General features: G+C 35.5%; 1 protein-coding gene across 2 annotated transcripts in view; it reads left to right on the plus strand.

Moving 5' to 3' along the window:
- Positions 1 to 12411, plus strand: part of LOC145671542 (dipeptidase 1-like) — a 718611-nt gene that overhangs the window by 433916 nt on the left and 272284 nt on the right. For both annotated transcript variants that reach the window (XM_081740732.1, XM_081740737.1), the window contains one exon: positions 5597 to 5753. In XM_081740732.1, coding sequence (XP_081596858.1) covers positions 5597 to 5753 — 157 coding nt within the window. The remainder of the gene's footprint in view (positions 1 to 5596; positions 5754 to 12411) is intronic.

Genomic DNA, 12411 nt, shown 5'->3' on the forward strand with positions numbered 1-12411 from the left:
CTTCGTCCACTCCGTATATGTGCGTGTTTAGTATTCAAAGTGATATACAGTTTATAAAGAAATTATCATCGTTTTTTACATTTTTTTTAAAGAATTAAAGAAGTATTAAATTACATATTTTCGAAATTAACCAAGCATACTTCTCTAGTGTTTATTTTTGGCCGGTTCATCAGATTGAAATTGTTCAAAAGGCTTTCCTATTCCACCAAACGAATAACAGGATGGTGTTCTTAACACTTTCGGTTACGTAGGTATCACCTGTAAACATGACAAAATTGCTTCTATGGACAATGTGTGGTCCCAGTAGTAGACATAGACTACTTATTACTCTTCTAAGCAGAATGATCCCTAGTGGATGTCAATTCAATAAAGTTGAGTTTAGATTCTAATAGAGAAATTCGTGATGGCTAAGCGGTTAGCGTAGAAGGTCCAGGTTCGTTTCCCGGCGGGAGCTCATATGGTTCGCATCCCACATCAGGCGTTCACCCAAACATTTTTGTAGGAAGGCGTCCAAGCTTTAGGGGGTCCAATACTTCACGTCGACCCCCCTCCAAAGCCACTACGTCTATGTAGTATTGAATGAGTATTATTCTACACTAAAAAGAGAATAAGTAATTGTAAAATACTTCCCCCTATATTTTCAACAAAAAATTATAGAATTAGATTGTTTTTCAACAAAATAATAAAAACTTCTGACACGGGAGGGTCCCACAAGTTGTCGCTAAAATCTGATTGTCGCATAGCACATCTGATAGAGCATCATGAGAAATGAACATGAGGAAAATTTAAGGTGCTATGGACCAGGAGTATAGGAGCTAGGGAGCTTCAAAATTGGAATATCCAAAAAATTATATCATGGAATTATGTACGTTTAAAGTAAATATCTTAAAAACCGTTCAAGCAATCAAAACAAAAGTTTCACAATATAATGAGAACAACATGCCCTATCGAAAACTACCAACACTGTTGCGATAGGTGAAATAGTGTTACCAACTCAGCATAAAATATTTCGTTTGAAATAGCGCCATATACAAGAGTGTACAGATTTAAAATGCACTATTATCACTGAACATAACAGTGAAGTGTAGCGGTACCGTGTCGCACACGATTGGAGCTACACATGCTGAAAATGTACAATAGAAAAGTCTGATATGTGGCAACAAAGGGTAATAAAGGAAAGCACTTGAAACAAGTGAGGATTTTGCATTATATACTTCTGTAGCCCCGATGAATAAGCAGACAACTAGCGAAAACAAAATGATACACGTGAGGAAAGAAACGCGTGTTTTCTAATTCTGTAAACTGGTTCTCGATTATCTTATCAATATTTGGAAGAGTACTTTCTTGGTTTCTGTCTTTCGTGTTAAGTGACATATTCTTTTTCTTCCTCTCCTACATACCATATGATTATGTTTGTACACTATAATATTACAATATTAGCATTGGAAATATAATTGAGGCTTCTAGTATCAAAAATCCCCAAATCCATTTTTACCGAAATTAAGTTATATATCGCTTGTTATATGTTTAATCTAAATGAATTCCATGGAAACATAATTTTCTTTAAAAGCTTAATGTTTCATACAAAAAATCTAGTTCAAATATGTGACTTTGTACGCGTGTATATCGAGCTTCACTGCACGTTTTATGAGATAACTCGAAATTAAGCGAAATGTATGTGGCGGATTTTCATACTAGGCGCCTCAATTATTTTATTACTACTTCATTTCGCTTTTAGTCGGCCAGAATAGCCGTGTGGTCTAGAGACTAGACAATCGACATATTAGGCATCGCCGGTTCCAATCCGGCCTCGGACATGTTTTGTTGTACTTTTCACCTTACATTTCATTGTAATCTTTCTCTTTCATAGTGATTCGGATGCCACTTTACACTCCTATATAGATTCGGAGCTGACACAGGACGTAAAAATGGCATCATTCAATTTCGTTTTCAAATGCGAGATATTTTGTAACATTGCTGACATTTTGCTATGTTAACTATCTGTGTTATGCATTTGAACTAAATTCATAGTATTCCTTTATTACCATCTGTTGCCACATATCAGACTTCTGCATTGTACATTTTCAGCACACATATCTCCAACAGTGTGCAACACTGTACCACTGCACTTCACTGTTATGTTTAGTGGTAATTATGCATTTTAAATTTGTACACACTTATATATGGTACTATTTCAAACAAAATAGTTTATGCTGAGTTGACAACACTGCCTCATCTATGGCAACACTGGTTATGGTTTTCAATAGGGCAGTTTGTTCTCATTATATTGTGCAACTTTTGTTTTGATTGCTTTAACAGTTCTCAAGATATTTACTTTAAACGTACATAGTTCCATGATATAAATTTTGGATATTCAAATTTTGAAGCCCCCTAGCTCCTACCCTTCTGATCCATAGGACCCTAAATTTTGCTTATGTTCATTTCTTGTTATGCTCTATCAGATGTGCTATGTGGCAATCAGATTTTAGCGGCAACTTGTGGGACCCTCCCGTGTGAGTACCAGTGTTGAATTCAGACATTTTCACCCGGGGGGAATGTGAACTCTCTGGGGGAGGGTTGTTTTTCTGTATTTTTGCAAGAAAGCAGCATATTTAACAATTCCATTCACATGCACATCTTACCTAATATTGAGACTAATTGCTGATAAATATTCAATGTAAGATTATAATTTTAAAAAAATAACAATCGTTTAATTTTATCTAAAACATTAAATAAAGACTGGCAAAAATATTTTAGACTAAGCTTTAACTGCTATTTACAGTAGCTATTTTAGTTATTTTTTTCCTATATTCAGTAGTTACTGTTTGTTACTAATGTAGAAGTTTTTAAAAAGATTTAAATTAACTCATATATTTTTTTTTTGTCCTAAAACAAACATATAGGAATATCTTAACAAAAAGTTATCATTCTTTCTCACACTTCTGATTCTAAATCAAGCATATTAGCATTGGTTTCTTCAGTGCATACACATCAATAGTTAGGTTACGAAATCTTCAGTAGTATTAGTGCCGTGTCGTGGAAAATCAGCGCTTGGGGCGAGAGTATACGACGGCACCGCCGTACATATGAGTAAGGTCGACAGACCAGCCGCGAAAGGTGAAAAAATTTTAAAAAGTAAACTCTGCTTTCCCATGATTTTGAGCACTTTTTATTACTTTTTTCCTTTCATTTTATATATGTGCACATGCCCACATGTGCACATGCGTTTAATTTTTCTCTTTTTCTTTCCTTCTTTTCTTTTTCCTTCCCGAATTTTTCGCCCCTTTCTTCGGCACCCGGGGCCATCGCCCCGCTTGCCCCTCCCCCATGCCACGGCACTGAGCAGAATCTTCGTCATTTCAATAGCAATCTTTTACTTATATATTACTATTATATTGATAAATTCTATATAAATCTCTAACCCAGGAGGGATAACTGTTCCTCCCTGATCCCTCTAAATCTCACCCTCTGAATCTCTCCCTTTAACTGACTTATTTTTAGTTAAAGAAAGGTGTGTTTACTTTCACAATCGTAAAACACATTTACGTCTGTTACTTTCGATGTGAGAAATGGGATTTAGGCGCTCTATTTCAAATAATGCAAGAACTGTACATTTTCAAGAAGTCTGTTGACATCAGAGATCATATGGAATGATCGAAAGATCTTCCCTATCTTTCCTTTCCTATCTCAACTGTGCTAATGCTACCTACTAACATATAATATAGGGCGAGAGTATAGTACCTACTAAAATACAAACCTTTCTTCAACAGTTGACAATTTCATGTTCTGCCAAACTCGGTCATAGGGTTAAGAAATACAGGTTTTATTGACTATTTTGGTATTCTATCTTAGATGTTACATGTTTAATATTTATATAGACTGGGTCTGCGTCATTTATATGCATATTGAGAGATCGGATTTCGTCTGCACGTGCACGGAAAGAAAAGAAAATAATTGGATGAAGTAATTTCTACATTTTGTGTCTGAAATTTTGAAAGTTTCTCTGGGGGCAATGAATTTTCTTTGGGGGGAGATTCCCCCCGGGCTACCATTGTAGTAGTACAGAAATTTTGGTGTTGACTCTGCATCGTGAGGGAATTGGTCTAGAAATAACGAAATTCGGTCTAGAACGTAGAGATAATAATGTGACGCTAAAGTTTGTTGATTACACGTCATTCAATTAAAAGATGCCTAGCTAGTCATAGACTTTCTAAGGTTGTAGCACTAGACATTTTAGCATTTATTCACTTACAATCGCACTTCCGGGCTCAGCCTATCAGACCAATTTACACTAAATTCATCAATAGATTGTCATGAAGTGTTATCTCGCTTTTCTTACCCGTCGCGGGCTGTGCAATTTCCCCGTTAAAGCAGTGTTTCGAGAGGCACGCTTACTATTCTGAGGAGCACAAATTTATTATTGTATTATAGACATGTTACATTGGATTCCTCTGGGGGCCGTCTCAAAGCTCCGGGAGGCAGTGCCCCCCCCCAAAAAAAAAACATGTCTGGAAGAAGCACTGCATTAAAGTAGCTGCCTTACAGATTTAAACCAGCACATAATCACAAGACTTGATAGCTTCTTCAAGCGATGGATTTTTCTCCATTTTATGTACTGACGGAGGAACTACCATAGCTAGAAGTCTAATAGCATCTCCAGTATCACTACTGGAGCGTTAAAGTGATCTCACATCTTTTTTGGAGTCAGGAAGCTTTCGGCAACCGCAAAGTGCTGAAATCCTTATCCCTTCCAGTTCTTATATATTTTGCGATGTTGTCTGAACAAGTGTGAATTAATTTTGCCGAACTACAGCATTTGGCATATTCAAGTTCAGTTAAAACCAACTTCATTAAAGCCATTTTAAAAAAGGGTTGAGAACAAAGATATCAAGCAACTAACATTGAACATTGGCCGAAAGCAACGAAAAAGACATATCGAGTGTGAGTCGACATCGGACTTAAATGAATAAAATGAATAAAATAGAATGCCAATCCCCATCTGACAACGAACTGCAAAGATTTAACAATAGAAAAAATGAAATGATATCTTTGAGTTTTACGTCCCATGGTTATACCGATTAGGCTAAAGGAGATGGTGATGATGAGTAATGAATGAAACGGTGGAATGAAGAAAGTGGGAGGAAACGGGAGAACCCCGAGGAAACCTACGCACACGGTGTTTGTCCACCTCAAAGTTCACTTGGCGGGGGCTGGGATCGAACCCGGGAACCCAAACACCGATTTAACAATAGAGTTAAGTATAAGGCAATAATCAGAAAAGAAGTGGAAGACAATCAATCAAGATCTCTTTCGGAAGTACTATTCCAGTATTTGCCTGGTGAACTAAGGGAGTAACTACAATTTGCCGTTAGGATTGCCAACCACGAAATTTTAATCCAAAAATTGTCGTCCCAATTCCAACACAAGAATATTAACCATTAAACTAGACCCACTCATTAATATTGTATCATCATTTATTACCTTATTATATTACATACTTGGTAATACTTCAGAAAAATGTGTGAAAAGCTGAACACTTAACAATAATGAGTTTGTTTGTACACTAATTACTATTTTTTCTGGTTATTTTTTTCAGGCACAATGATCTCCCCTGGAATATAAGAAAATTCGTTCACAATCAACTACGTGGGTTTCATTTTTCAAGTGACCTTCGGAAAATAAAACCGTGGTCTCAAAGCGTTTGGTCACACACAGACTTGCCTCGGCTACGAGAAGGCCTTGTAGGAGCACAAGTAAGTACGTCATAACAGTTTTAACTCCTGTTTCGTAATTGTAACTTTATAAAAACATATTTTTCGCTTCTGTGCTACTATGCTCTGTAGTGTGATGTGCACTACACACATTCTTTATTACATGAACTCTTGAGTTATATTGTAATCCACTGATTTCCAACTTGTGGTTGGGATATTTTAGGAATAGTCCCCAGACCATTCAGGAGTATAAGCGGATTATAAATATTGATGGTAGAAAATACCTCTTAGCCTTTGTTTACGGTGTAAACAATGCACAGCAGCCGGCTAAGGGGTAAATTTACATAATAGCAAACCCAGCATCATAATTGACTAACTTCCTATGGTTGAGATGAAATCATACTTAGTTTTGAACATTAGTATTTATGTTACCACAAGTTGGTGAGCAAAATGAAAAACAAAATAAATTAAGTTTAAACAATTAGAACTTATCATTAATCATAATTTTAACTTTATAGTATACTCAAATTGAAGACTTGGGGAAAACAGCCAGTATGTATAAACGTGCAACACTGGATAGATTTTACTCCTTCGTCTGAACCCCATAATTCCTGACATATTGCAAATCTAAACAATGGGTCTATTTCCGATGGTTTCTTTAAACAGAAGAGTACATATCACGTTTAATTCAAATCGGTCACTTTTTATGTGGAACAAACCAGAATATAGGCAGACAAGGCTGGGTCAAATGGTATAATGTTGTTGTCTAATGTTTGTTATTAATGAAGCTCATTCTGCGAAATGAATAGATTCTTTGCACAGTGGGCTGTGCAATCTACGAAACGATTTACGTATTAAACACACAGTGGGCTGTGTGTACAATGTTGGCAACTACCAATACTATTTAAGAATAACTGCTACTGCTGTTTGATTATGAATTTATGTATTATACTGGTTCGTAGTCAGGATTACGTTGTATACGAAGATAAAACTTCTCTCAACGTATGTGAGTTATTTTGTTCAGTAGATGAAGGAAGTATTAATTCGGTTTCTATCTCAGTTTACCATTGACACGTGGCATTACATCTGGGCCTGCATACGTCCAGGTCGATCGAGATTCTAACGACAATAAGTTTATTTTATTTTTTTTAATTATAAATTTATTCTGCAGATTAAAGTGCAGAATAAATTATTATTACAAAAGTATTAGGAAACCAATTAAATTATATAATATAATTAAATTATGGTGGGAAACAGGAGAACTGTGAGAAATCCCTTGAACACAATATATTTCAGCACAAACTCACATGGCTGCACTGAGAAAAAAACGTATGTAAGAACGTAGGTTTAATTCTGTAGTTTAAGGATGACTATATGTAACATCCTCCAACAAAAATATAACCAAAAATGTGTTTTATAATACTTTCCATTAAGTGTTCCATCTATAGGTACTTTCTGTATAACTGTATATAAGCGGTAAAGGATTTCATATACAGATAGACGTATATAACATAGCTGACGTATGTTGTATACGTATACTTATATAATATAAAGAAGGATGTTAGATGTTACATCCTGTAGCGTCATGATGTAACATCTAAGCGGAAAAAGAGCAGTACGTGTGTAGCATATGGATAATGTATGCTTCGTACAGATTTTCGTAGTAAACATAAGGGTGCCGTATAACGCTGTCCGGATAATAGATTTTTCTCAGTCTGGAGTTGAATCAGAGATCCTTCACAACAATTGAGTGCTGTACCAAGCAGTGTTCCCTGCAGGTCCTATTTTCGGAGGGCATATTCTTCCCCTCTGACCCGCTTGAAGACTTCCAATAGTCCCCAGGACACAGATAACAACTGAAACTATTTAATGGAATTCATAGTTGTCTAAGCTGCAGTGTAGCCTATATGTTACTGTTACTTTTTTCCTCCGTTCCCTACAGAAACATTTTTAACAAAATGCGTCCAGAATCTCCTTATAAGAAGGTGTATAAGGAAAATACAATTACTGATAAGCTTATCTCATATTCAGTATAAAACAATGAAAGATACGCTTTAAATATAGTTAAAAAAAAGATTTGCCCTTTGAGAGATATATCGTATAAGTAGATACTACTAGGATGGGAGGTCGTATTGCTAAAATACAGAAAAGAAATCAGTAAAGATCTAGGGGAAGTTGTTTTACTCTGTACCTTAAGAAATTCTTGACTAAGACTTAAAAACCTTACGGTGAGTGGCGGACAGCTGATAAATGTCCGCGGTTCAATCTAATTCCCTCCTTTAACTCTTTCCCCGTGACTTCTCTCTTCGGGCAATGCGTTGGTAAGAAACATAGCACAAAGTGTTGTTTCGGTTGCCAAAGTGTTGTATATCTTTTCCTTCGTTCCTTCCTGCCTTCCGCCATGTTGGATGTTTTATGTCTGTCGAGGGAATTACATGTTCCGTAGTCGTCCCAGCAGTGATTTCCTTCCATCAGAGACTTACTACGATGACTCTTACCTTTGAGCCAAGGAAACTCTCTTCTGCCTTTTATGCCCAGAGCATAAGAACGAATGCTATGTGTTTCGATTGAAGCCTTCCTTTGTGGTGTTGTATATATATTTCGCTTTGTTCGATTCATCTCTTTCCTCAGCCGGAGAGGAAAGTTTATAGTTATTTCTAGAGACAGTATATTTTGGACAACAATACTTTTTTCAGTTTTTCCAAATTTGGTACTCACTTCGAAGAATATTAAACTTTGTGGTGGCCTAATTATCGGTTGGACTATGGTACTAGTTGTTGATTTGTTTACAGAAAGTCCTGGGTTAGAATCTAGTAACCAATCATCCTGGTTGAGGATTCTCGAATTTTTTAGTGCTGAGCACAATACTGGGATAATACATGGTGTTGGGTATACTAGCGGAAACGGAATTGGATTGGAGGCAGCCCGAATTGTTTCCAGGGTGATTAATGTAGGGTAGAAATACGAAGGTTTACATCAAATCAGAATGAAATAATGCACTATTTTTATATAGGTCAATAAAAAGGTAGGGAGGAAAGGCAAGGGAGGGAGCAGTCATTCCCACCAGCTTTCCCTGGATCCTCCCATGGCTGAGTATACGGGGTGTCATGCTGCTAATGTTGTTGATTTTTTTATTATTCCAGGATGCATTGGCCTTGCAGACTCTACCTGCAAATTTGTTAGACAATTAAACACGAGGGTGAATCAAAATATTAGCTACACTTCAGGAAACTTCGTTAAAGACATTAATTTTATTCGTTTGAAAGTATCATATAAGAACTACTTTTCCATAAACCTACCGAATTTTTCTTCCAACATTTGCCATAGCAGGGCACAGGTTTCTCGATTCTCGCGTCACATTTTGGATGCGACGTTGTGGTATGCACTTTCATGCAAAACTTCCTACTCTGCGGCGATGTTGCCAAATTGCATTCTGCTGATTTGAGGAATCTCTGCATAAGTACGTTAATGTTCACACTAATCATAGGAGAGTAATACATTCTTGATTGGCAATCGTACTCAATATCCGTATACTTACTGCAAATGGCGATGAATGTCAATGCAGTATACCATTGTGCTTTTAGAAAACGAGACACTGCACCTACCCAACATTCTCATTGCTTAGTACATCTGATTTGTAACTGCCATTTCTAAACCGTTGCTCCAACTTGGAATACAGAGGAAAACCAGTGTTGGCAATAACTTTTAACTAAATTTCTATTTTAGGAAAACTATTACAGGAAAGTGATCATCGTAACATATTCTGCCACTTCGGAAACTCAATTATTCTAATTAATCATATATTATAAATTAAATAAAGTATTTTTTATATTTAACCAAGTAGTGTGACTGTTGGTCTATTCAGTTCTCTTCATGGACAAGTGAAAAACAAGTATTCTTTTTGGGCACGTAGTCCCGACTTTGATCTCCGGATCTCCGATAGAAACTCGGTTAATGGTTTGGATTATACTTTAAACTATATATATATATATATATATATATATATATATATATATATATATATATATATATATATATATATATATGTGTGTGTGTGTGTGTGTGTGTGTGTCTATTAACAAGATTGCAACTAATCTGAAATTAGATTAAGCCTGTTTCTCAATTCACTATTCACTTAAATCAAAGAAGAAAAGCTTGCTTGGCATGTTTAAAACAAGTTAAATATAGAAAATCTTGTTCAAAATTTCTGAATACTTACCTTTTTTATTACAACCAAAATGTCGTTTATCCAAAATTATGATAACATCAGAAGCCACCAAATACTTTTTAAGGACCACAAAGGTGTCGCGAAACGCAGAGAGAAAAAGCTGTTGTAGGGAGTGACTACTGTGAAGAGAAAATATGGAGTATTGATAAAAATAATGATAGATTGTAATCAAGCAGCCACTTCATGTATTCTTGCTTTATAAGACTAGCTTCTCAGATTTTGTCCTTTTTTTTCGTAGATTGGTATTTAAGAAATATGTTCTCTTATTTGTATACTAGACTGATTCCTTAAGAGGCTTACTCACTGCGAAATTAAAATACCGCTAATTTTACAGTAATTATGTGATATCTTCAAATAGATAAAAGATAATCGAAATGTGGAACTAGAGCCCGCTAGACAATATTATTTTGCATGAAGTACTGTTACCACGAGTCACCTAGTAGCTTTGCGTTTGCAACCAATTACAAACGCGAAAATAAATGCCGATTATCTAAATGACTGGAAATCGAAAGGCAGAAAAGTGAGTCGTGATAACGGTATGTCATATAAAATAATATTGTCTAGCGAGCTCTTGTTGCACTTTTCGATTATTTTTTGTTTCTATTTGAAGATATCACATAATTACTGTAAAATTTGCTGTATTTTAATTTCACCGAGATGGGACCTCTTAATAAAGTTTGAAAACAAGAAGTTACATAATGACAGATCTAGCGAACAGGATAACCACCAAGAAAGTTGTTTTCATCTGTGGCATGATCAATCCAGTTCTATGGAAATTCATTATTTAACAAAAAAAATCTTGCACATGGTCCTCCAGCGATCGTATTCAAGCATATTTCTTTAATGGTACAGATGACTTTTATAGTTGAAGCCCTTTTCTACTCATTCATGTTCATTGTAATTGAATCGTCAGGATTAGGAAGGAAATAAATCCAAAAATCAAAATGTTTAGAATTCAAGGAAAAACTGTATAATTGGTAGAATTCTCATTTAATCACCAAGTTTGTAATGGAACTTAAGAACTATAAACATAGCATTCATGTATAGGGCTAAGTTTGGAAATGATGAAGAGAATAACGTAAAGGGTCTTTCCTGGTAAAATAGTGAAATCGGCCCTTGATCCAAATTGGGTCGCTATTGTCCAAAAAAGTTACCCTTGACCTAAAACTACCTCAAAACTATTTTGACCCCTTACCTCCTCCCCTTACCGAATTATCGTATCATATATGCTCAAAATTGAACATTTTTTAATTTTGATGAGGGTGGTCCAAAAATTTCGAAAGTTTCACAGATTGTAGATATTATCTAGAAGCAAATGCGCATTTTTCAAAACTATCCATCAATATTTTCTTTATTTTTTACGTGTTGAAAATTTTTAAAAAATGTATCAAAAATTTTGGGGGATACGTTCCTGATTTTTTGGTTAAAAAATATGTTATACCCTTATGTACAACATATATTTTTTCGGAGCCTAAAAGTGATGGCAACATTGTCAAAAAGAAATGAAACTGAAATCAAACATGTTTTTCGCACGGTTTTTCCACCATTTTCGGGCCCTCAAGGTGAGGACCCTCTTCAAACAATCCTTTGCCAAAGTTCACAATTTCCCTTTCTCTTGCGTCCCTTCTGCTTCTGTCGTTTTTCGGCTGCTTTGATTGTGTTCATTTCGAAACAGAAACACTAAATATATCTCCGCAACAGTGCTTCCACTTCACCCACCCGACTCTTGCACAACAAAGTTACACACAGCTCGCGGTAGAGAGCGCCACTGAGGCAAGCACTGATAGATACGAGGAACCGACGCGAGGTTTTAACTTTGCAAGAGTCGGTTGAAGTGGAAGCACTGTAACAGAGATATAGTTGGTGTTTCTATTCAGAAATGGACACAATCGAAGCAACCAAAGAACGACACAAGCAGAAGGGACGCAAGAAAAAGGAAAATTGTGAAATTTGGCAAAGAATTCAATTTCGAGCATTATGTACAACGAATATATTACTGGTTCTTTTTATATAAATAGAGCCATTAAATAACACACACTCCGTTTTTGTATTAATTCCATTTTATTTATATCTTGTCCCTGACAACCTCCTATCGACAATCATATTATTTAAAACATATGAATATCTCCCTTTTTTATATATCGATATTATATCTAACTTCCTTCTTTTTCTTCTTTTTCTTCTTCGAATAATCTAACCAGTCTAGTACATATATAAAATACTTTACGCCCAAAATTTACAAGTAATAAAAATTTACAAGTAGTAACAATATACAAATATACAACGTACCGTTGTATATTATGGCGACCGACGGACTTTTCTTTTTATTCGTTTACTTAATAAAAAGAAAAAGAATTCTGGATCGTTTACCTTTACATGTTGATCATTCGAGTTTTCGAACGCACCTCGTATACTTGAAAATTACAATTCGTATAAATATACATATATATATATATATATATATATATATAT

Source organism: Thermobia domestica, chromosome 2, assembly GCF_964235325.1.
Source record: "Thermobia domestica chromosome 2, izTheDome1.hap1.1, whole genome shotgun sequence".
NCBI lineage: Eukaryota > Metazoa > Arthropoda > Insecta > Zygentoma > Lepismatidae > Thermobia > Thermobia domestica.